This window comes from Corvus brachyrhynchos, unplaced genomic scaffold, assembly GCF_000691975.1.
Source record: "Corvus brachyrhynchos isolate BGI_N302 unplaced genomic scaffold, ASM69197v1 scaffold18, whole genome shotgun sequence".
Taxonomy (NCBI): Eukaryota; Metazoa; Chordata; class Aves; order Passeriformes; family Corvidae; genus Corvus; species Corvus brachyrhynchos.
Genome location: NW_008246064.1, coordinates 3443537 through 3466799, shown reverse-complemented (window position 1 = coordinate 3466799; position 23263 = coordinate 3443537). Strand labels below are relative to the sequence as shown.

The 23263-nt window shown below is 48.9% G+C and overlaps 1 protein-coding gene across 3 annotated transcripts in view; it reads left to right on the top strand.

Annotated features, from left to right (window-relative positions):
* Positions 1-2: 2 nt before the first annotated feature.
* LOC103623939 (mitogen-activated protein kinase kinase kinase 3-like) overlaps positions 3-23263 on the top strand; it is a 76473-nt gene continuing 53212 nt past the window's right edge. For all 3 annotated transcript variants that reach the window (XM_017746730.1, XM_017746731.1, XM_008643120.2), the window contains exons 1-2: positions 3-85; positions 20983-21062. In XM_017746730.1, coding sequence (XP_017602219.1) covers positions 21059-21062 — 4 coding nt within the window. In that variant the 5' untranslated portion in view covers positions 3-85; positions 20983-21058. The remainder of the gene's footprint in view (positions 86-20982; positions 21063-23263) is intronic.

The window sequence follows — 23263 nt, the reverse complement described above, 5'->3', positions numbered from 1 at the left end:
CTGCTCGGAGCCGCGCCAGCCGCTGGGACCGAGGTGGTGACACCAGCCCCGGGTGGCCGCGCATGCCCCTCCACGGGTGACCCCGGTAAGTCCGTCCTCACCCCCCCTTTCCGCGCGCGCTGGGTCCTTGCCTCCGTGAATAGTTTCGTTCTTCTAATTATTTTACTGTCTGCAGTGGTGACCGAGAGTTTTGCAGCCTGTTCTGGCTTCCGTAGCTTTTTTTCCCTTCCTTTCTGGTCTTGGAAGTGGGAGCTTGGCCCTCCGGGTTGCCGTGTCCGTGGGTGCGGAGCGGACTGAAGGACTGACCTTCCCCGGGGCTCCCCGCACACCCCCGCCTTGTGCTGGTGCTCTCGGGTCGCTGTTTTCCCCAGGTTGTCGCCTGGGTCCCTGTCCCCGCTGCAGCTGCTGACAGCGAGCGCCAGGATTAGACTCCAATACCCGTTTTGGGATGCAATAAAGTCTGGAGCCAGCGGCTTCTGGATGTGGTCACTTGGGTCCTGGTTCCCTGGAAAGGGAGGTGCGGGGCTACTTGGCCATCCCTCGCTCTCCTGCAGAGCTCCCCCTGCACCGTCTGTCCGGAGCGGTGAGGATGGGATGAGCGCGGGGAGGAAGGCTCCGCGGCGGGCATGGCCCCGAAGCTCGTACCTGCGTGGTGCGAGTGGCCGGCGGAGCTGGGGAAGCTGGACTTCCACCTGGACGGAGCGAGCGGCTGCCGTGGGGCTGTGCCATGAGTCGGGATGATGCTCAGGAAGGATTTGCGCTGCCGGCACCAAACCTCTGCCCTCCACGGCTGTGCGGGGAGGAGCGGAGCAGAGGTGGGAGCCGTGGACCAGCTGGGCAGGTCGTGCACGGTGGGCAAGTCCAGCTCTTGCTGGCCCTGATACAGCTGGGAGAGAGGCTTGTCCCTCGGCTGCTGCTTTTAACCTCCTCTTCAATTCCTGTCTTGTAATCCAGTGTTTTTGGGAGGGGACCTGCTCCTGGTTCAGGGAAGGGTCTTGCAAGTGTTGCTGGTGCGTGAACCAAAAACACGGGGCTCACTTGGGCTTTGGAGGCTTGGGATTTGTGCAGGCTTTAAGTGATCCCAGGGATTTCCAGGGTCAAGCTCTTTCACTTCTTTGGTGAGAGAGTGGTTTTGGGGGAATTTCTATGCCACCATACAAATTTATTTCCAGCCCGGTGCATGCAGTTTGATGTATGCAGGATTTGTGCATGCAGTGCAGCTCTTGGAAAGCAGTTCCTCAGGTGTGCATGAGATAGATCAATTGCATTTGGGGGTTTGCTGTGACTACCTCTGTCTTGATACCTGTGTCAGATTGTCCAATTTCCAGAACCCCTAATTCGACATTAGTTATAAACAGGGGTTCAAGGATTCCCAGGGCTCCTGCAGATCACAACAGACCTCCACGGCTGGGCACAGCCTTTGCCCTGGGAAGGTTTTGCAGCTTGTAAAAGCTCCTCTGTTGAGGCAGGACGTGAGGCTGGATGGGCTGCCAGCCTGGTGGGATGTGGATGTAAAGAACCTTTTTATACCTTCCTCGTGTGAACGGGTTTTGGTGCCGCAACTTTTTCCATGGGTCCTTAACCTCCACCAGAAACGCACAGCTCTGCCCTGTCAATGTGTGCTGATGGGCAATGCATTTATTTTTTGGAGGCTGTCAGAGCCTGTGAGGGAAGTGTGCTCATGCAGAGAGATGTGGTCTGGATTTTCACCCAGACGAAGCGACTCCGACGTGAAGAGCCAGCAACTGTGGCGGCCAGAGGAGCGGCTCCATCCCGTCCGGAACGTTCCCATTGCTTGCTGATGCTTCGTGATTTTAGCCTGCAGCTTGGACTTGATGCTTTGTGAATTTTCCCATTGGGAAGACGCCGGCGAGGCTCACACGGTGTGTCTGGCTCCCTGGCAGAGCCGTGGGATGGAGTGCTGCAGCATGGAAAGTGATGTGCTTCCAGCCCTGCTCTCCCCAGATGGACGTGGGAACGAGTGCGAGAGCTGGCAGGATCTTCTGTTCTGGTGGATCTGGCCCTGCTGTTGGAGACCTGCTGGTCGAGGCTAGAGGGAAGTGACTCAGGGTTTGCTGTTAGAAGGGATATCTTTTATTAGACTGCTTGGGGAAGGCAGGCTGGCTTTGGAGTGCACAAGCCTGTCTACACGTAGAAGAAAAGAGGGAGTGATTGCTCGGAGTCTGCCTTGGCTCTCCAGACTGAGGGATTCAACTGAAAGAAAAGGGGAAGCAAAAAAGACAGGTTCAACTACAGCTCAACCTGTGCAGTTCATCTGGCCTAAGGAAGCACATTTCATCTCTCTACAAACCTCTGGACTCTTTAGATCCTGAGATGCAGCGCAGGACAGGAACGTGCATCCCATGTGCCAGCCTTTCAAGGGAGGTGGCCAAGCCCTTTCCAACCTGGCTTCCGCAGTGAGGAGCTGTGGGAGACAGGGGTGGTGCTCGCTGATGCCTGACGGTAGCAGGAGGCTGCTGGGCTCCGTCCCTTCCACTCCCCTCTTTGCAGAGAGCACAGGCCAAGCACAGTGTGCACAGAAATGTGCAGAATGTCAGCTGTGCACTGGGGAGATGGAAAACGCAGTGTGGAGCCATGAGAAGTGGAATATGGATTTAAAGTTTTTTATTTTTTATTGTTTCCTCAGACACTTTTTAGAAAAGCTGTAAATGGCCCACTGATACTGAACCTGGAAGATTCAGTCTCCAGACTTTATTTATTTACCTATTTAAGCTCCTCAAGGGGAAATGGGTGACCAGGTGTTTTGATGACTCCCTCCAAGGAGCAGTTCCCCTTCCCCACAGGCCAGGTCAGTTCAGCATTTCTTTCTGGCACCTTTTCTGCCTTTGCAGAGTGCAGTGTGAGATGTAGAGGTGGTGAATATCATCTCAGTTGTGCCTGAACCACGCTGTCTCCACAGGCTTGCCCCATATCCTGCATGGCATGAACCTTCATCTGATGTGGTCAGTGCTGTGGTGAGCATCAGACAGGCAAGATGAGGGGCTTTCTGTCTGTGAAAGTGTGGGTGAGCACGCAGGAGTGTGGATATGTGGGCATTTTTGTTTGTTTTCTGTCTGTCCCTGAAGTTCTGATCTGGTCTAGCCAAGTAATCTTCCCATCAGTCACTAAAATGCTGCTGGTGCCCAAATCGAAAGGGTGGTCAGCCATTGGAACAGGCTGCCCAGGGAAGTGGTGGAATCACCATCGCTGGAAGTGTTCAGAAGCCGTGTGGATGTGGCACTTGGGGACACGGTTTAGTGGTGGACTTGGCAGTGCTGGGTTAATGATTGGACTCAAGGATGTCAGAGGTCTTTTCCAGCCTTAACAAATCTGTGATCCAGTCAGTCTGTCTCAGTTCACCTTTAATAACACAATAAATTAAAAGCTAAGACCTCCTTTAAAAATCAATGCCTTGCTCCTCAAAGCCCCTGGGGAGCTGCTCCCTGCAGCAGACCTGTTGTGTGGGTGTGAGGAGCACGGGAAGAATGCTGTAGTGGGGCTGCAGGCGGGGGGTACCTGGCTTTGTTTTGGCACTGGGGATGTTGCTCCAGGAGCTTCCCCTGGAACCACTGGACTTGGGGCCAGGCTGAGACCAGGATGGTGGAAGAAGCAGCATCGGCCTGGCCCGTGATGGGGACCCTTGCAGCTCTACAGCCCTGTCTCTGTGACCTGGGGTAGGGACACACCGTTGCATGTCATCGCTGTGTCTGGTCTCAGGTGCCAGCTTCTGTTCCCAGGGCGCTTGGAATGTCTGTGAAGGGACCCAGAGGGTTTGACCTGTATTTCTGAGGCTGTTAGAGGTCAAAGGTGAAAGATATACCTGTGCCCTCAAAAAGAGGGGGTTCAACTCCCAAATGCATTCCCCAAGCAGCTTTTTTCTATGCTGGAAGATCCTAATATAAATGTCAGTGGAGACCAAGTGGCTCAGAATTTGATGAGAATCTGTGGTTGGTTCTGCTCTCCTGTGTTAAACCCCAGGCTGGCCACCATTTTATGCAGAACTAATTGTCACTTCTGTGAGAGCTCCTCTGATTTTATTCTCTCCACTCTGGGAAATGATTCGGTGCAGCCCAGGGAGAACGAGCTGTAACAGCAGTGAACCAGGGTGGAGCTGAGCCAGGGTTTGGCTCAGAAGCTGCCTGGAACAAAGTCCGGCTGGCAGAGCGTGCCGTGCCCGGCGGCTCGGGCCAGATCCTGGAAGGAGCTGGCCAAGCTCCTGTGTGGGCTGCTGTGTAAACAGCATGTGTTCAGGCCAGGTCCTGGGGGGGGTGGGAGGATGGGTCAAGTGTTCAGGTAGTGATTAAACATGAAATTCCTTGAAAAAAATATCCCTAGGTGGGTGGATTAGAGGCGCTCTGCAGTACTACTGTGGCCAGGAACTTTCGTGCTAAAGTGACAGAAAGTCATCTGATTGATAGCTGGGTGATTCAGAGGGAGAAAAAGACTTTGCACAGTTGCTTTGAGAAAGTAATTTGTGAGATAAGAAGTCTTTGTGATGGAGGTAGGAACGTCTTAAATCCATCAGTGCTGAAGGGTGCGGTGTGGCCCCTGCAATGCTTTGAGTGCTCCTGTGCTGTTTGGGCTCTCTTGGTGCGGTTGAGTTTGTCTTGTCCATGTGCAAGTGTGTTGTGCACAGTGGCTTTAAGGTGCTCCCAAATCCCCAGGGGAATATTGAAAACTTTGCACATGACTGTCCTTAGCACAAATGTGTGTGTGAGAGTGAACCCCGTGTGGAACCGGTGCAGAGGGTCAGAGGAAGATGCTGCTGCTTTGGCACATCCGTTGAGGTCTGTCCTTGCTGAGGTTGTCCTTGTCCTTCAGTCCTCAAGTGGTCAGGCAGCTGGACTAGATGATCACTGTAGATCCCTTTCAATTGAGCTATTCCATTCTGTGGGTGTGCATGGAAGTCCCTTGTGATGAGGATGGTGGATTACTCAGATTGCTTAGTACTTTTGTGCTGCAACTGCTTGGTTTTGGGGTTTTTGTACTGAGCGAAAATCAGATCATCACAGTCTAGTTGTGAATGGGAAATAGTGCAGCGCCATCCATGGTAAATAAGAGCCCAGAAGAGTTTAGCAGACCCTTAATCTCTTCACAGTGGCCTGTCTGCAGCTTTTGCTCTGCAAGGCAGCAACTGGGATGCTCTATCCCAAGCCATGAGGATCCTGCAGAAGGGTGGTGTATAGAGGGTGATGGGCACGTCTGGCTCTCACCAGCTCTTGCTAACAGGGATATCTTGCCCAGATAGAGATTTAAGGGTTGGGGCATCCTCTGCATGGGGCAGTGGTTTGATAAGGAAGGGTTGTTTGGGTTAAATAGCCTGGGGAGAAGGTGTGAGGGTGAGGTCTGTTACCACAGGTGGTGAAGGTGAACGGCAGAACAGGTGAGAGTGCATGCAGAGAAACCCTCTTTTAAATACCCATTTCCTTTCAGCCTTTCTCCTCTTCCTCTCTGTCACTACCTGGGGAGTGCCCTGGGGGGGAACTGTCCCTCTTTTGCAGGGTCATTGCAGAGGGCAGCTGATAACACTGTTATCTATATCTGGGTGATGCTGATGGGGGCTGATGATAGTGTTATCTACAGAGGGGTGATAACCCTGAAGTCACTATGCTGTGGGAGTATGTGGCTGGAGGGAGATGTGTGGACTGGGTCTGTGAGGCAGAGCGGTTTGGGAGTGTGTAAGTGATGAATAACCAGTACCTGGAAATCAGAGATCAGAGATTTGGGCTTCCTTCTGTTGAGACTGATCTGTGCGCTGATGTAGTGTGGGGCTGTGGAGCAGGGCTTGTTTTGCTGAGCTGCTCAAGCATCCTTCAGTTAAGATCCCAGGCTGTGCCAAGCTCCTGGAAAGCTTTCCTTGCTGATGGAAATTGTTCACACTGAAGCCTCGATGCCTTCTGTTTGCCTTTCAGCTCAAAACTACAGCACTGGTCCCTCTACTGCAATCCTTCTGCTGATTCTCCCTTGGAGAGTGGCTTTTGGGAAACCTCAGCACCCAGTGGTTAATAAGCCAGTGGAATGCACTGGTTTGCTGCTCCTGGATCTTAGTCCCTCAGTGCTGGTGCTAACAGAATAGCAAGAGTCATTAGAGAAATATGCAAGATATTCCAGTTATTTCTCTTTGGATGGTGCTGGTAGCAAGTAATAGAGATAAACAGACTGTGTTGAGCTGTGCTTAGCTTATTGCATCATTGCTTTTACTGAAAGGGTCAAGGTCCGGCTCTGGATTTTGCTGCAGGATGCATTTGAGCTGCTCCAGAGCTGTGCTGTGCCAGAGGGAAAGTGTTTGGGAAAGGCATAGTTTTGGTGCTCTCTCCGTGTGTTCCTTCTGAATGGTGGCTGTGGCTGCAGTGCCTTGGTAGAGTCAGGATGGCACAAGCCCTGTCAGGTTAATTTATTGGCTTTGCACTGGAGAACTCTGCACTTGGCTCCTGTTAGCCCTCAGGAGCTGCTCCTCCCCTGACAGTGGCAGCCAAGGGAAGCCCTGCTGACATCTGCTGCAGCCTGGTGGCTTTTGGCTGTGCTACCCAGGGAATAGGAAGTGCTCCTGGGTGCTGACTGGAGTCACAGGTGGCTCCGATGAAAGGGCAGCTGTGTTGTTTCCTGCATGCCCTGATTATGGACTTCATCTGAAGACTGGCTTGGCTTCACCTTGCTTGGCTGAAATGAAGGCTTTGAGGAACCATGCCCATTCTTGCCTATTTTTGTTTGGATTGGGGGTGCTTACTGAGGCTCTCCACAGTGCTCTCCCCGAGACGCTGTGATGTTAAAAACGTGCACAATGTACCTGGCTGGTGACACAAGAAAAAGAGAGACAGTGTTTGTTTAATCATTCCAAAATTTCAGCAACTTCACCTCCAGCACCACAGGTGTGAAAAACATCTGGTGTGAGCCTGGTTGGCTGTAAGGGCAGAGAATGTGTTTTCACAATTGGCTTTTGGACCCAGCACAAAAGGTGCTGAAGGTGGTATGTGTCTTCATCTCTCGATGGGAACGAGCTAGTTCTAGTCTTGGTCTATGTCCAGGAAATCCTGTGCTGGAGAACTTCCCTTTCAGGAACGTGGTGGGGCTGTCCCAGGGGGGTGGTGTGGTACACTGAGCTTGGATGAGATGGAGCAAGGCTTCCCATACCTGCTTCATCATCACTTGGGAAGCTGATTTGCCTTTCATGCCAGGTGTTGCCAGAGAGGTGCAGTTTGGTGTCCCACTCCTGTGGGAGCTTCCCAGGCAGCAGTGGCTGTGTGGTTGGTGTGGGAGTCACCGGGAGGTGATGAAAGTGGGAAACATTTATGGAAGAACATGGGATGTGTTGGACAGGATCTCCCCTTGCTGCATGGGGATCCTACCACCTCCCTGACCTGTCTTGGGCTGGATTTCCAAAACCTTGGACAGGTATGGTTGAAGGGCTCTAGGCTGCATCACAGGACATCACCACCACCATGGCCATGTTCAGGAGTGGTGCCTCTGCAGGAGTGTCTCCAACCCAAGGAGGATTCTTGCTAATCCCTGTGTCCATCTGCCACTTCCCTCTTCCTTCTCTGCCTGCTCCGAGTGTGAAGCACTGATAACACCCCTGGATCAGGACCACGGGGGATCCTGGCTGCTGAAGGCTTTGCTAAATGCTTTCATGGGACACAATTTGTGGCATCTCCCCTAAAACCTCCCACAAGGTACCTTGCTGCAAGGCTCTATTTTGGGGCTGTCTCTGATGTAATCTGTCAAGACACAGGCTGCTCTTTGACTTACTGCTGAAAGTCTGGTCGGGGCTGGATGACCAGTTGCTTACCTAGCATTACCAAAGCAACGAGTTGTTGCTTTCCATGACTCATGAAAATGCACTGTAGGCTCTCTTAAGAATGGCTGAGATCATTTTTTGGCTGGCTTTGGGCATCTGGTTTCCTTAGCAAATAGCAGTGGGAGTGGAGGGAGGGGGATTTCCAAACTCGTTTCTTTGTATGTGTGATCTGGTTTTTAGAGCTCCACTCAGAAAGGACTTACTTCGTTTAAAAAGGGGATGATAAAAAAGGACCTGTAACTTCCATGGCTGTTTGGTTTTTGTAGCATGTCTCATTTAGTTGTGGTTTGGTGTAAAAAGGGGAAAGATGCTAATAGTATTACAGAACCATATGCTGTGTTTCTCCTCTTAAATAAGCAAGGATAGAAACATTATGAGTGGCATTTTCTTTTCGAGCAAATCCTTCTGGGGAAGGAGAAGGAGGTACAGCGGAAATTCTGCAAACAAAACCATAATTTCATCTTTTTTTTTTGTTGTTGGTCATGTTTGCTCAAATAGGGGACTTTGATTCTACAGTGATGCAGCAGAGCAGAGTATTAGCAAGAGGTGTTTTAGTGTTTGGTTAATCTGATTATTACTTTTAAAATATTTATTTATTTGTAGACCCTGGATTCACTTTCGGTTTTTTTTCCTGTGCAGTCCAAAGGCAGCAGCACTGACATCCTTGAGCACCAAGTGCAGCAAGATTAGCATTAACCAGAGGAGAATCAGAGCTCTGTGACAGCTTCAGAGGACAGGAGGTCCCCAGCTGTTCTGACACCTCTGCACCCAGGTTGCAGCCGCCTCTGTGATATCTTTCCCAAGTCCAGCCACCCTTTGTAGGCACCTGAGAGCAGACAGAGCAAAGGGAGGGGAAATCCTGGGTAGGCAGAAGGTAATTGCTTGGGTAGGGAGATTTGTGGCGTGGTGGGTTCCGTGTGCCCATCCTTTTCAGGGCTGGGAGGAGCGAGGGTTTGGTGTGTTCCACACTGTGCAGTCACGGTGGCTGAGTTCAGGGATTTGATAGCTGTGAACCAGCCTCTCATGCTGTGCGTGATCTGTGCTGGTGCTTGGCTGGGGTTAATTCTGCAGCCAGGGCAGGCAGAAGCGTGTCCTGGTATGCTGAGGGATGGGGCTGGAGCTGCCCGAGGGCTGCAGAGGAGCCGCAGATCCGTGCTGGGAACAGCAGGAGCACAGCAGCTCAATGGCCCGGCCCTCGGCCAGGGGTGAGCGGGAACAATGTGACTGAACAGGTTTGTGCTCACTTCCTTGTAATCTCGGAGATGAGATAATGCAGAAACCCAGAGGCTTTGCCAGCGCGAGGTTTCCTTTCTCTGCCCCGTGCGTGCCCTGCGAGCAGGAGGGGCTGGCTTGCTGCTGTCTCTGTGAGAAGCTGATGAAAAGCAAACCCTTGGAGCTCGAGGAATGGCACGGTTGGACTCCAGTGAGGGTGATGGATGCTACCCCCAGGGCTTGGCTGGGGGCTGCTGCCTGCACAAGCACCCTGTGCCAGGAGCTGCTGTGTGCACCACAACTGCTCAGGCCCTTCATGTTCTCCTCCTCATCTGAATTTCTCTGCATCTTTGCTATTTCGTTTGGATAGAACGGGTAAAGGCCACCAATTTAACCAGATGTGTAGTCTTCACCCTCTTTTTCCATGGATATAATGTATTCAGTGCATAGCCTAGCATGCCACAGATCCGGGTCTTCTAGGTCTTAATAGATTTGTTCTATGTGAAAATAGGAGATAAATGTGACCTGAGGTGGTCTGCTCTTTGTGGTGCTTTTAGCATTTGAACATGTGGCCAGAGTTTATTTCTCTGAAGTGGTGGGCAGCTGCAGCCCGGGTGCCTGTAGTGCTGTGGTGGCACTGCCCCAGGCTCAGGAACAGCATGGGATGAGCTCTGTGAGATCCAACACAGGCTTTTTCAGAAGGTTAAGTCCTTATTTATAGACTAATTTTTACCAAAAGGTAAATTTCTGCTGGACAAGATCCACCAGCAGCTGTAAATCTGGTAGTTTTGGTGAGCAGAGAATGCCAGCAGATGAGCTGGCATAGCTGAATTCCATGGCTTTACCCTGCTCCATGCTGGATAAAAGAAGTGGAAGCACAATTTGGAAAGATGTTCTGCTGTATTATTATTTTATTTTTTTGTAAACTGCTGTGCCTTGATATCATCCCCCAATGTATAATGTTCTTTTGACTAGGAAAGCCAGCATCAGGGTACCCCAAAGGGGCTGCTTAGTTTGTAGGCAGGTGTTGCTGTGAAAGCTGTATTTTTCCATCTGTAACTTACAGATGGAGATGTTGAAGGAGCTCACATCTCCCTGAAATTAAGTCATTCCCTGTCCAGTCTAAGGTTTCCAGTGTATACTACTGGGTAAAAGGAATCCTGGATCACATCCTTTCCTCCAAAAAATGGAGATTTATTTCATTTAAAGTAGATGTTTCTATTCCTTCTTGTTTGAGCGTTTCAGACGTGAATTGTGCTCTTCAACTTTTGACATCTGCAAATACTTCTTTTTAACAAAAAAAAAAAAAAAGGGAAGTGTGGATTCTGATGCAATCATGTGACTCCCAGAATCAGGTTCTTATGAAAAACACAGAATCCTGTGAGAATTTGTAATGCTCAGGGTTATCCTATTGTCCAGCAGTTGAAATAGAAAATGAAGTAAAACCTTCTACTCCCAACTCCCTTTCCAGAGATGCTGCCCCATCCCTTGGTGTCCATCTTGTTGCAAGAGATACTTAGATTGTGTGGCTTTTGGTGGTTTTTCTTTATGGTGTGGGGTCTTTTTTATGATTTATATGGCGAAATATCCTTCTCCTTGCTTGGTGAAATTTGCAGATCTGTGGTCTTGAGGCTCTCAGGTTCTCTTTGGGTTATGTGTGAGGATGGTCTCTTGTGGAAGCCTCGCACTCTTTAGGCATTTTAAAACCAGGAAAGAGCCTTGCTGCTGTTGTGGCAAGAATCAACGCCAATGCAAATTGCCATGTAAACCTGAACACCTAAGCTGCATTGGAGCCTCTTCTCCCCAAACCCTTTGGTTCCTTGCATTTCCCTTTCTGGGGTGGTTGGTAGTTGGGGTATTTTGAGCTTTTTTCTGATAGTGTATCACAGGAGGCTTGACCTGGATGTTTGCTGTCTATTCTCTGGCCAACCTGCCTTCTGCAAAAGTAAATGAAGTGCCTTTCTACCTTGGACAGGAGCAGGTTTGAGTGCTCAGAGAGGCACAAGCACTCTGATAGTAGAAAAATGAGGTTCCTGTGCTGCTTGTGGCTGTGGGACAGGAATTAGGGGACTTGCTTGGGTGCCTCAGAGCCCACTGAGGCCGAAAACCAGGCTAATGCAAGTCGTCTGTTGCTTAATGCTCCTTGGGAAAGCCCTGTTTGCTGTCTCTGGAGGTATTCAAAGCCTGCCTGGACGTGATCCTGTGCAACCTGCTCTAGGTGAGCCTCCTTTAGCGGGGGGGGTTGGACTGGGAGGTCTCCAGAGCTCTCTTCCCACTCCAACCATTCTGTGATTCTGTGAACATCTGGAAAACAAAACGTCTTCAGAGGGCAACACTCTCCCACCACAAGCAGGCAAGCAAAGCCCGCGTTTTTCTCTACAACGTGGGAGATATTTATCCTGTGACTAAGCAGAAAAGTTAAGAGATGGAAAAGGTCCTATTAGATCATCTCATCCACCTCCCTGCTGGCAAGCAGCTCTTCTCCCTGGTGTATATATTTATTAATAGGCTGCTGGGCAGACAGGAGTGGTTTGCTCAGGGCACTGTGGAGGTGAGGGACTCTGCACGCACGTGACTCGACCTGCACGTGCACAAGTTGCTTGCAGCAATAGGATTTTGTAGTAAAAGGGCCAAAAGCTCTGGACTCGACATTCTTGGCGTGTTTGGAGCCTTCCCCTTAACTTGCTGTCAGTTTGTGCAGGCATGAGGCTGTCTTTTTTTAGCATTCTAGGAATAAGCTAATTTTACTTTATATTTATGATGGAGTAGGTGGCTTGAAAACTAATAATAATAGGGGGGGGGAAAAAATAGAAGCCTTTTGGAAAGGAAAGGTCTGCCAGCTGGACCTCTGCACAGCTGGCCTGGGCTCTGCTGGCCATGATCTACAACAGTGGTGTGCGAAGGCTCCCAGCGGAGATGTCGGAGAGGTGCAGGTGGAAATGCTATTGCCATGACAAACAAAGCAGTGCTGGAGTGTCAGGCCAGAGCTTGGGGAACCATCAGCATTGCTTGGTTTATTGCTGCTTAGTAACCACAGCACGGCCTCGTGCACATGGATTGGTTTTTATTTCGCATTCCCCGATTGCAGCTCAGAGCGCTCGAGTTGGAATCGCCAAGTGTTGAGTGTAAAAGAACAAATTCTGTCCTTAACTAGATCAGGGAAGAACTACAGCATGTAGGGAATGGGAGCAGAAATTTCCTATCCAGGCTTGTGCTGAACTGCCTTCTCCAACTGAGGCTGCGTTGGCTTTTGCACTTAGGATCACTTCACTGGCTCCAGAAGTGTCTCCTGGTCAGCACCACTGTGAGATCAATATTGAAATCAATACCACTGTGAGAACCATCCTGTGGTGCAGGTGAGCAGCCAACCCTGCTCTGTGCCTTTTTGGTGACATCTTTTTGCTGGCGGTGGCACTTGGTTGGGCCCCTGGGGCTGTTCTGCAGGGTCTGATGATCCATTTCCTGTCACTGCAGTACATTTTGTGTGGTTTTTGGAAGTGTTACGGGACGTCTCTTGGCTGAGTGATTGCTCTGTTGCATGAGGAGAAGCTCTCTCCCAGATCCATGGAGGGTGTTGCATGGTACAGGCAGTGTCCCTGGCACCACTGGTCTTTCTCTTGGCTTGTTCTGTGGAAGTGACAGTATCACATATGACGTTTTCCAGGAAAACTTCCAACACTTGTAAAGAGCTCTGACATGGGCTTCGCCTCCCTTCCCTCCACTAGACATCTTCTAGGGAGGAGGGAGCTGGAGCAGGGCACAGTGCATGCAAGGAGCAAATCTGCTTTACTATTATTTAATTCAGAGAGAACTTGGCCTAAAGATGTAAAAAGGAATTGCAAGCACTGTCTGGACACCACCTTTCCTCATCAATTAGCGGCATTAAACTCTCAGCAGGGAGGATTAATTAGAAAACTGAAATCTTTCTGTCATGACAGCCTTCTGGTTTCCATTGAAATGCAGCCGGAGGACTGGAAAGGCTTCTGTATTTTGTTTTGATATGCAGGCATATGTTTCTTTCCATCCTGGAAATTAATTCTGTCTGTCTGTAATGGAGCCGTGGGAATCAATATTGAGCTGATCTGTATTTCTCCAGAGCTTTCTTCTAAAAGTAGTTGACTGCTTCCCCACTGTGCCTAATAAGTGACCTGATTTCGGAGCAGCTGAGCAGCTGGTCTGCCAGTTCAGAGGTGTTGTACAGCTGCCTTGATGGTGCAAGGCTGGTTCATGGTCTCTCAAGGGTGATGGGCTTCTGTTTTCTGGAAGTGTCCAGATCAGACTTTCTCTGAGCTGGACAAAATGCCCACAGTGACTTTCCATTGCACTGCACCAGGCTGGACATCATAAGAGAGGAAATTACTCATCCCACTGTCTCTCCTGCAGACTGCTCTTGGCCTTGGTGAGCGGTCATGCTCTCAATCTCAAGTTCTGCAATGCCCTGAGCTGGGTTTAGAGGCAAGATATGCCTTTTCCTCAGTGTCATCATCTTCCCTCCACTGGGCTTGGGGATGGGTGGTCAGTGCAGCAGCAGCAAGCTGCCACCTTCTGCTGGGGTGGCAGGTCACTCTTGGGTGATGGCACAGCTTGGGCAGCTCTTCTCAAGAAGAAGCTGCCCTGTGTGCACTGCAGCAAGCAACAGGCTGTGCTCAGGCTCTGCAGAACCACAGCTCTGTGAAAATTGTGTGGGGAAGGGCTGTTAGGAGAGGCAGAGCAGGCCTGGGAAGCCCTGAGTGCTCTGAGCTTAGGGCAATGTGTGTGCTCTGCAGACCTGTAAGGCTCTGTGAGTGTGTGGCTGTGTGCTCACAGTCTGGTTCCTGGGCTGTTGATGGCTCATTTCTTACCATGGGGGCAAGTGCACTTGAGTTCATGTGATACTGCAAGTCCAGAGGACAGGAAGAACAAAGCCTCTGTGCAAGCTGCCCCACATGTTTGTTTCGTAACCCCATCACCACCCCACTGATGGCAGGCACGAGTCAACAGCTCGTGGAGACAGCACAGTCCTGGGGCTATGCAGAAACACGGCCCTTCTGCCCAAAACCACAGCTGGCTTTTAATCTTTGTTTGCCACTAAGCACTCACTGAGCTCTGCTTTCTCCCACTGGAGAAATCTCAGTCCAGAGTTGCATGGCAGAAGTGGCATGAGCAAGGAAAGGACCTGTCAGATTTTGTGGTGGCTCTTGGGGTCCTGGTCTCCCCATGTGCTGCGGAGGTTGTGCTTCTTGCCCACAGAGAAGGAGCAAATCAACCAGGTAGCTGCTGAGAGAGCAGAGAGTGGTCAATTAGTCGTGAGCCGTCGGCTTTGCAATCGATCAGAAAGTCTCATTGGGATCAATAAAATCCAGCCAGGCTGCGGGGGTGAGGCTGTGGCTTGTTAAAGAGGAAGCTGTGCAGGGGGATGGCTGTGAGGGACTATCGATCGTGGCAGGCTGAGGGTAAATGCTGGATTACAAAGGCTGGTGGGATGGCTCCTGGGATATAGAGGTGTGTTATCCTCTGTGCTCTCAGGGGGATGTTGCAAGGGAGAAAAAGTGGATCAGAGACAAGGTGGGGTGAGTGTGGAAGATGGTACAGTGGCTTCAAAGCCCTGATCCTGCCATGATGTCATGCCAAGGATGTGGGATGGATCTCCCCCCTTCCCAGTCCAGAGCTTGGTTGCTTAGTGCTAAAATCCCTGTTGGAGCATGTTGGATCAGCCATAAAGTTGGTTATGCATTTGATACTCTAGGAGGTTGAAGCTACAGAGACAGGGTTGGTTTCTGCCTGCCATTATCCTCATGGAGAACTGGGCATCCCAGTCCCTGGTGCAGCTTCCAGCTCTCAGGCCAGGTTCTCTGTGGCACAGTGTTGGATTTGCAGCTCTTTGGTGTGAAGCTTCATTCATGGACACACTTCATTTCTGATGCCAGATGCTTTTCTCCATTTGCTTTTCCCAGGAAAGATTTTTCTTTGAGACGAACACTTTTCTCATGGCTTATTTCACCTGAAGGTTTTACTAGCTATTCTTCCTTTTTGGTTTCTGCTCCTTCTCCTTCCTGTTTTTCCCCGAAACATGGAAGAAAGAGGCCTGAACTTCACTTTTCCAGATACACGATTTTGTTTTAATTTCCCTCCCACAAAGTCTTCAGTCATATGAGGAGAAAGACAAAAATAAGACCATGAAAACCTGCAGGAGGAAGAAATTACAACATTCTTCTGCATTGGTTTTTATATTATGTGTAGAAATACCTTCCCTTTGCTGTGTTCACTTAGAGGGCAATTGTTCATTGGATTCAGAGGGTTTCTGTAGGTGTAACTGGCATCAGGATTTCCCTCTGATTCATAAGTGCATAGAGAACAATCTGAGGACAGGATTTTGCCCTGTGAAAGGGAGAATGTTGCAGGACAGTGCTCTCCCCTAGCTGCAGACCTTCATCCTCACAGGCAGGGCTGTGTGTGTAAATAATCCTGCCTCAGCTTCATCTGGGGAGGTGAATGTTCATGGTTGCAGGAGATGAGGATCCTTTAGACTTGGTCACTTCAGTACCTGATTTGAAAGCCTACATTTAGGCACAGTGGGACTGAGTTAGGCTTTGGGGTGTAACTGGGGTGTCTGCAAATTGGTTCATCTCCACCAGTTGCTGGAGGTGGTTCCTGTGTAAAAAAAGTGAGTTCAGTAGAGACATAGTTCTGTGCTGTGCAGACCCTGACAGAAATAAAAACCCAAACAAGTGGGGAGCACGTGAGTTCTCTGGACACTTGCTTTGCTTGACCTGTCTGTTATATGTAAAATAGATCAACTCTGACCTCATAGGGCTGTGTTGTCTGACCTTTGCTGATAGAAGAGTCCTTTCTAACCTTTTGATTTGCTTCTTTGTTTTGTTGTTCCAGAAGTTTGAGATCTGTATGGAAAATCAAAGCTATTTAATATGCCAGTATACATTACTGATTACTGCACTGACTTTGGTAAAAGGAATATTACTGCAAAGCAAGAAGAGGAACTGAATTTGAAAAATACCAGTACCTGAAGGGGCTGCAGGAGAGCTGGAGAGGGACTTCTTAATTGGGCATGGAGTGATAGGAAAAGGGGGAATGGCCTTAAACTGAAGGAGGAGAAATTTAGATTGGATATTAGGAAGAAATTTTTCCCTGTGAGGGTGGTGAGTCCCTGGCACAGGGTGCCCAGAGAAGCTGTGGCTGCCCCTGGATCCCTGGCAGTGTCCAAGGCCAGGCTGGATGGGGCTTGTAATAGTGGAAGGTGTCCGTGCCCATGGCAGGGGGTTGGAACTGGAAGATCTTTAAGATCCTTTCCTACCCAAACCACTCTATGATAACTTACTGGAGCATCCTGTCTGGAACATTTCATTTATAAAAAGTAATTTCTTCTGAGAAGAGGATTTGTTTTGAGATCTCAATGGCTTCTTTAAAGGGCTGTCATGGATGTTAACAGCAGGACTCAGGCAGGTTCTAAACCTTTTATTCTCAGTACACATTGTGCTGGAACAAACAGGATGGCTCAGGAGATTTCTCTCCAGAAGCAGCTCAGTCAAATACAGCTGCCCTGGCTGGGTCAGTGACTGAAGGAATCCTCCACTGAGCGTGATGGCTTTGAAACACAGATCTCTTCTCCCAGAAAGATGTGTCGTGAGAAAGATTCTTAAGCAGTTTTGGGGTGTCATACCCAAAGCTGGGGAGAAGCAGCCTCAGCTGATGGGTATTGATACAGAATTGCTCGTTGGGTTTCATGGGCTGCAGTTCCCAGGGCACTGGCTGGCTCCTTCCATGAGCTGTGCTGGTCTGTGCCTGTCACTTCCAGCTCAGAAACCTGGTCAGGAGAGCTTTTTTTCTCCTCATCTTGGCTCATGAACTTTGTCCCTTGAGCCCTCTTGGGGAGGTACACCTGCAAACCTGGCCTGGTTACACACGTCTGCAGAAAGTCCATCCCAGCTGTGTGTTCATGAACATGGAACCACAGAATCACTTAGGCTGGAAAAGAACTTTTAACATCACAGAGTCCAACCATTAACCCAGAACTGCCAAGTCCATGCTAAACTGTGTCCCTAAGTGCCAGATCTACATAGATGCACAGTCTTAAATGGCATTTTTTTTTACTTCCCTTGCATGGTGTACATCCTTTGGATAACCTGGGTGGAAAATGCCCTGAGGGCAGGGTCTTGTGTGTCTAAGTGGCATCAAAATTTTGCTGTTCTTTTGTGTATCCCAAAATATGGATCCAGTTTCCAGGGCAGTTCTAAGTACAGCAGGTCAAACGTTCTGTAGTGTCTAGAGAAAACTATAAGAATAAGGTTGGGATGATCAGAGAAAACCTGTAATATTCCAACCACTCTCCCTTTGCCTTTGAATCCCTCGTTGCCAAGCCTGCTGGCTGCCTGAGCTATCAGCACACATACATTGCTGTTCTCACCATTAAAACGATCTCATTTGCTTTGCTGTTGTTTTTAACACTACCCCAGCGCTGGCCTCTGAAGCTTTTTGAAAATAACATTTACAATAATATTTTTAACAGTTCCGTAGTATACAAAACTCCAGTGCTCTGGCAGGACTCCCGGAAACTTGCTGAAAGTTAATGTGGTCAACTCTTAAAAAGGAGAGATTTTTTCCGCTTGACTCTTGCTTGTTAAACTCTCTGAGCCCAACATGTTCCCTGCTGCTTGAAAAAACAAGGAAAGTCCCAATTTTAGCAATGCTAGTTTGAGTAGCTTTCCAGCCAAGCCCTATTTCAGGGGCAACTGTGGCTTATTATTATTATTTTTTTTTTTTTACAGTGGTGTGTCCCTACACCTTCAGACCAAAGTGTTAAGTGGTGCTCAGGCAGGAATAAGTAGGTGCTGCTTTCCCTGGAAGCCTGGGGATGATAAACTGCAGAGGGAGATGCCACTTGCTTGTGCTGCAGTAGTGGCGAGACATTCTGAGTTGAAGTCCATGTTTTATGGTGGATGTTGAGCCTCTGTGGGGTAAGAACAACCCTTTTTGGGGTAGATGATACTGTAAATCCCCTATATCAATAGTAGATTGCAGGTGACTCCAGCTCTTAATGCTGGACTGCACTCTTCTTGCTTTCCCATCCTTCATAATTCCTCCCAGTAAGTCTCCTGGCCACTTTGTTTTGTCTTCCTTACATCCAGGGAAAAATTGCACTTCTCCATCCTCTCCTCGCCTGGTTTGCTTTCTGTAACTTAGATCCACAGGGGCAGGAGTCATGGATACACAGACATGTCATAGCTGAACTGTTGTCTCCCTTGAGCTCAGTCCTGCTTAATCCCTTTCCAGCCAGGAATATGGGAAGAAAAGGGAAAAACTGGGATTAACTTTCAAAGTGGATTACTAACTTTCCATACATCTCTCACGTAGATACTCGTACCCTGCACTCGTGGAGCCATAATGAAGTTGAGCCACTTTGTCTGAAAATTTCAGCTCAGGCAAATCAAAACTGCTTTTCCCCTAGATGAGAGCATCTGAACTGGGCTTTTCTGCAAGTTAAGTAACCTCCAGCACTTCCCTGAGCAGACTGGAGCAGACAGTCTCTTGCATGCACAGCACAAACCTGGGGTACATTGCCCCAGCATCCCTGGGAGCCAACACCTTGCTGAGCTCTCTCACTGCTTAGCAGGGAGATTTTGAGTAGATTTACACAGTTCTGTTGGCTGTGGGACTGGTGCAGTGCCCAGTGGGAGCCCAGTTTCAGATGCTCACTGGGTTTGTGTCGAAAACTGCCAACACTTGCAGGCTCTTATCAGGGAGCTTAGTGGGAGGAGAAGCTGCTTGGAGCTGCATCTATAGGAAAAGGATTTTCCCCTTTTTTTGCTCTCTTATTTTTTCCCCTTTCCCCCTCCCTGTTTTTTAAGGGACATAATAATAGGGCAGAATTTGTACTAGAAACAGGAATTTGTCCTTCTGTAACAGGAAGCTGCTGGTATGTATTTTTGGGAAGCCACGGAAATTGCCAGTGTTTGCAGTCGTTTGAAGGCTGGCTGTCCTCAGGATTGAAGAGATCTGCTAAAACAGAAAACCTTTCTTTCTCTTGTGTATCCATGGAGGTTTCCTGCCCTGTGTGCAGGGGCTGGTTTGCTCACGAGGGCTGGGCACTGGGGTCTCAGGGGTTTGCTGTGGCAGAGGTGATGGAGAACAGCACAGGGGAGGGCTCTGCTGATGGAAAGGTCACCTGTTTTTTTCCAGGGCTCGTTTGCACAGTTCCTGTAGGTGCATGTTATTGTGACTAGATATGGATTGGAAAGATCTGGAAGGTCTCCAGAAAGCCATTAGAAAAATCTATTACTCTGATAGGAGAGTTAACCTGGGCTATCCCAGGAATTTACAGTTAATCCAGGCTATCTGCCTGTGGCCCTCGGTGTAAACTATGCACACAGCTTAATTCCTGGAAGTCTCACATCAATTTTGAAAGCAAAAGTGAAGATCTGGGCTGTTTCCTGCTCTTGTTATAATCAGATGGAATTTTTCCCTGCTTTCTTGCTGGTTTTCTGCAGCCTCTTGATTCAGTGCTGCATAGACTGACCAGTTCCTTCTCAAGGTAGGATTTTTAACCTTTCAAGCTGTTTGCTTGCTTCCTTGCCTCCTCCTTGGTCTTGAAAATGGGCAGAGCAGAGTCCCTGGTAGCCCTGGGCTCTCAGGCTGAGTGGTGCTGTCCTGGGAGGAGGCTGCAGCAGCAGAAGGAGCAACGCTCTCGGGGGCACATGGACGTCTCCGCCTCTGCTGCTCTCTTATCGCCTTCCCTTCCTGCTCATCTCTCTCAAAATAGGTTGGATAAATATCCCTCTGCTTGCCAGCCCTGAGGCACCAGAGCTGCAGAAAATCATTTTAATCCATGCTTGGGAGCATTCCTGATTCTCTTCAGATTTGTTGCTGTGTTTGAATCGATTTGACCAAGCAGGGGGGGTTTCAAAGTGCCTTTTCCTATCATTTCTAACCAATGCATCATGTTTAACACTCCAGGATCCATGTCAGTGTCCTGGAGCACCTGGCTCTCATTGACTTCAGGGCAACCTGCAGTGACTGCAGGACAGGAATGTCTTACTCCCTGTGCAAGTCTGATCAAGTTCTTGAGGTGTTTCTCCCTTTTCTTGTGCTATCACACAGGTTTATGACCAAAAAAATCTGAGGGCTTATCAGGCAGCTAAAGTGGAATTTGATGTCTTCTATCACAGTGTTCTTTAAAAGGTGCCCATCTTTAGGTGGGTTTTGCCTTCATTCAGTCTAAAATGAGGCTTTTCATTAGTGAGCAGGACAGGTTCCAGCAGGCTCGGGTCTGCTTTAGTTTCTTGGTGGACAAAAAACCCCAAAAAACCTGACTGGGTGCAGGAGTTTGGCTGAATGCAGGATGGAAGGTCACTGAACCCACTTCTGTGCTGGTGTTGGGGCAGATTAAAGGCAGAAACTCTGGGAGGCCTCCTAGGGACGTGCCTCCCGTGAGGGATGGACAGGGCAGTCGCTGCTTCTGAGAGCTGCCTGCACTCAGCTTTGTTCCCATGCAGTCAGAGGAAATCTGGTCCAGCCTTGGGGAACCTTGACTGCCGTTTGGAAGGCCTAAATTTAGGTTTCTGCTTTGCTTCAGGACTGCTTTCCCATGTCCTGCTGTCAGTCTGTTCCCCAAGTGAGTGTTATCCCACAGGGATGCTGCGGAATGTGAAGTGTTAAAGATGGTATTGCTTTAGGGTTACATTAATCATGTAAAAACACATTAAAAATATCATGTCATTACCGTTTTCTGCTCTTAAGGAAGTACAAATTGTTTACTCCAAGATTTTGAAACCATGAACGTACCAGGTTTGTGGTGTGTTACCTTTGGTGTGTGCAGAGGGGGGCAGACTCCTGGTCTCCATTCCTACCTAAATGGTTTCCTCCTTTCCTCTTTCCTCCTTCCCAGGTGATGGTGGGGAGAGGCCTTGTGAAAAGTGGTCCTGTACAGTGAGCCTGTTGTCATGTCAAAATTAATCTGTAACCTCTGCATGTGTTTGTTACAGGGTGGATGCTTGAGAGAGGAGGATAAGGCACAAGTGTCTGGGACCAGTGGAATGGAGGCCTGATGTAGATGGAAAGATGGGTAAGAACTGGATTCCCCATGAGCAGTCAATTTTCTGCAGCCTGCGTGGTGACAGACTGGGGAACATTGCTAAGATGCTCTGACTGAATATTATGTTGCTTTCTAATTTATGTTTAGCAGTTTAGTGAAGACAATTTCTCCAATTTTGGCACCTTTTTCTGAGTACGATCTGGTGGGTCATGTTCTAGGTGGAGTCTCTTCCCAAGTGTGCCTTGTATTTCTCTGCAGAGCATCTTCATTCCCTGTATCTTTTCTCCTAAGGAATTTTCTGTTTCAAACAGAGCTAGAATATATTGCTTTTCTAATTGGTGGCCTGGATTACTTCTACCTTCTTCCTCTTCTGCTGGAATAGTTTTTTGTCAGATGCTCTGTGGTGCTGAGGGAAACTTTATTGAAGTGGGAATTATTTGTAGTTCTGGAGGTACATAACGATTTTGATCTTACCTCTCTAGACAAGAACTTTATCCGAAAGAAAATTCATTATGTAAGAAGTTGGGACCACTTGGAAGTGCTTAAATGGCTTCCTGACCTGGTGACCCAGGAAAGGAGATCTTGGAGGAGTCCTGGTTGAAGCTGAGCACTTCACTTGCACATTTGCAGCATTTACACAAGTTCACCTGAAACTTTTCAGGGATGGCTGAAACGATGCTTTAAAAAAGAAAAAAAAAAAAAAAAAAAAAAAAAAAAAAAAGGAGATATGTGTGGGAAGATCAGTAAATTTAGGGATTGTTCTTGCAGATGTGTAGAATCACAGAAAATCACAGAATCATAGAACTGTTTGGGCTGGAAGGGACCTTAAAGACCATCTTGTTACACCCCCTGCCATGGGCAGGGACACCTTCCACTATCCCAGGTTGCTCCAAGCCCCATCCAACCTGGCCTTGGACACTTCCACAGCTGGGGCAGCTTCTCTGGGCACCCTGTGCCAGGGCCTCACCACCCTCACAGGGCAGAATTTCTTCCTAACATCTAATGTAAACCTTCTCTCTGTGAGTGAAGCCATTCCCCCTTGTCCTGTCACTACCTACCCTCAGTAAAAGCCTTGTAGAAACGTGATTCAGAGTTTGGTAGTGGTTTGAAGTTAAAAAATGAAAAGTGTGAGGCCTCTGCCACACTTTAAGTGTTTATTCTCCCCTACGGAGAAGGGAGAAGAATGGTGTTTCCCCCATCCTGGCTTTATGTGTCTGTTCTTTTTGCTCTTTCTCTGTTACCTAGAAGACAGATTTTGTGGGGAGAGAACTAACTTAAAGCTTGGTTAAAAAAAAAAAAAAAAAAGGAAGGGAAGAGAAGAGAAAGTCCAGATCTGCTTCTTCAACATAAAGAGTGACAAATTTCAGTTTAAAATCCCTGGTGACTAACCCCAAAATTTTTTAGAAAAGTTCTCACTTTGAAAGCAAAAGCCACTGCTTTGTCAATGCGTGTGGGTTTTTTTAAGAAGGAAAGCTCAGACTTGCCCTGAGCACCAGCAGGGAAGGAGTTACTGGCTCCAGCCCAGTTCTCAGGAGATTGTCAGTTTGGTGGCTTCTTGTACAGAGTGGTTGATAGAAGCTGCTCAAGATGCCTTCAGCCTGCCAGCTGCAAAGATAATATGGGTGCACCAGGGCAGCATTCATTGTGGGAATTTTGTAGCAAAGAGAGGCACTGTGGCCGTGTTTTTGGGAACGCGAGCTGAATCAATAGGAATCTTGTGCAGGTTTGGAGTTCTGCTTGCACTTGTGTGGGGGTGGAAGGCGCTGTGCACGTCCCCTCACCAAGGTGTCGTTGCTGTGGCTCGTCACCAGCAGCATCCACGCCTGTGTGGGGTTAGATCTGCCAGGATGGGATCGTGCCCAGATGGGATCACGTTGTGGTCCTGAGTCTGGTCTGTGGCTCAGCTGTCAGGATGAGATGGGTGAAGTGTTTTGTATCCCCATCAGTGTTTCTGAGCGGTGCCTGTCAGTTAAAGAATCGCTGCAATAGCTTTGCTGACGCACAGAAATTCGGGCTAAATTTTGAGGGTTTGTTAGTTTCACTTCTCTCCCTCTTCCTTTCATAGGTGTTTGTTTGCTCCATGCATTGGGGTGAGGGAGCGTTTTCAAGGGAAGTGCAGGGGATTTGCAGTTACATCATTGATTGCCTTCTGGAAAAGACCACAGAGGAGATGTGTAGGATGAGGTGATCTCTGACAGTCTGTTCCAGCCCTACCTTTTTTTTTTCCAGGA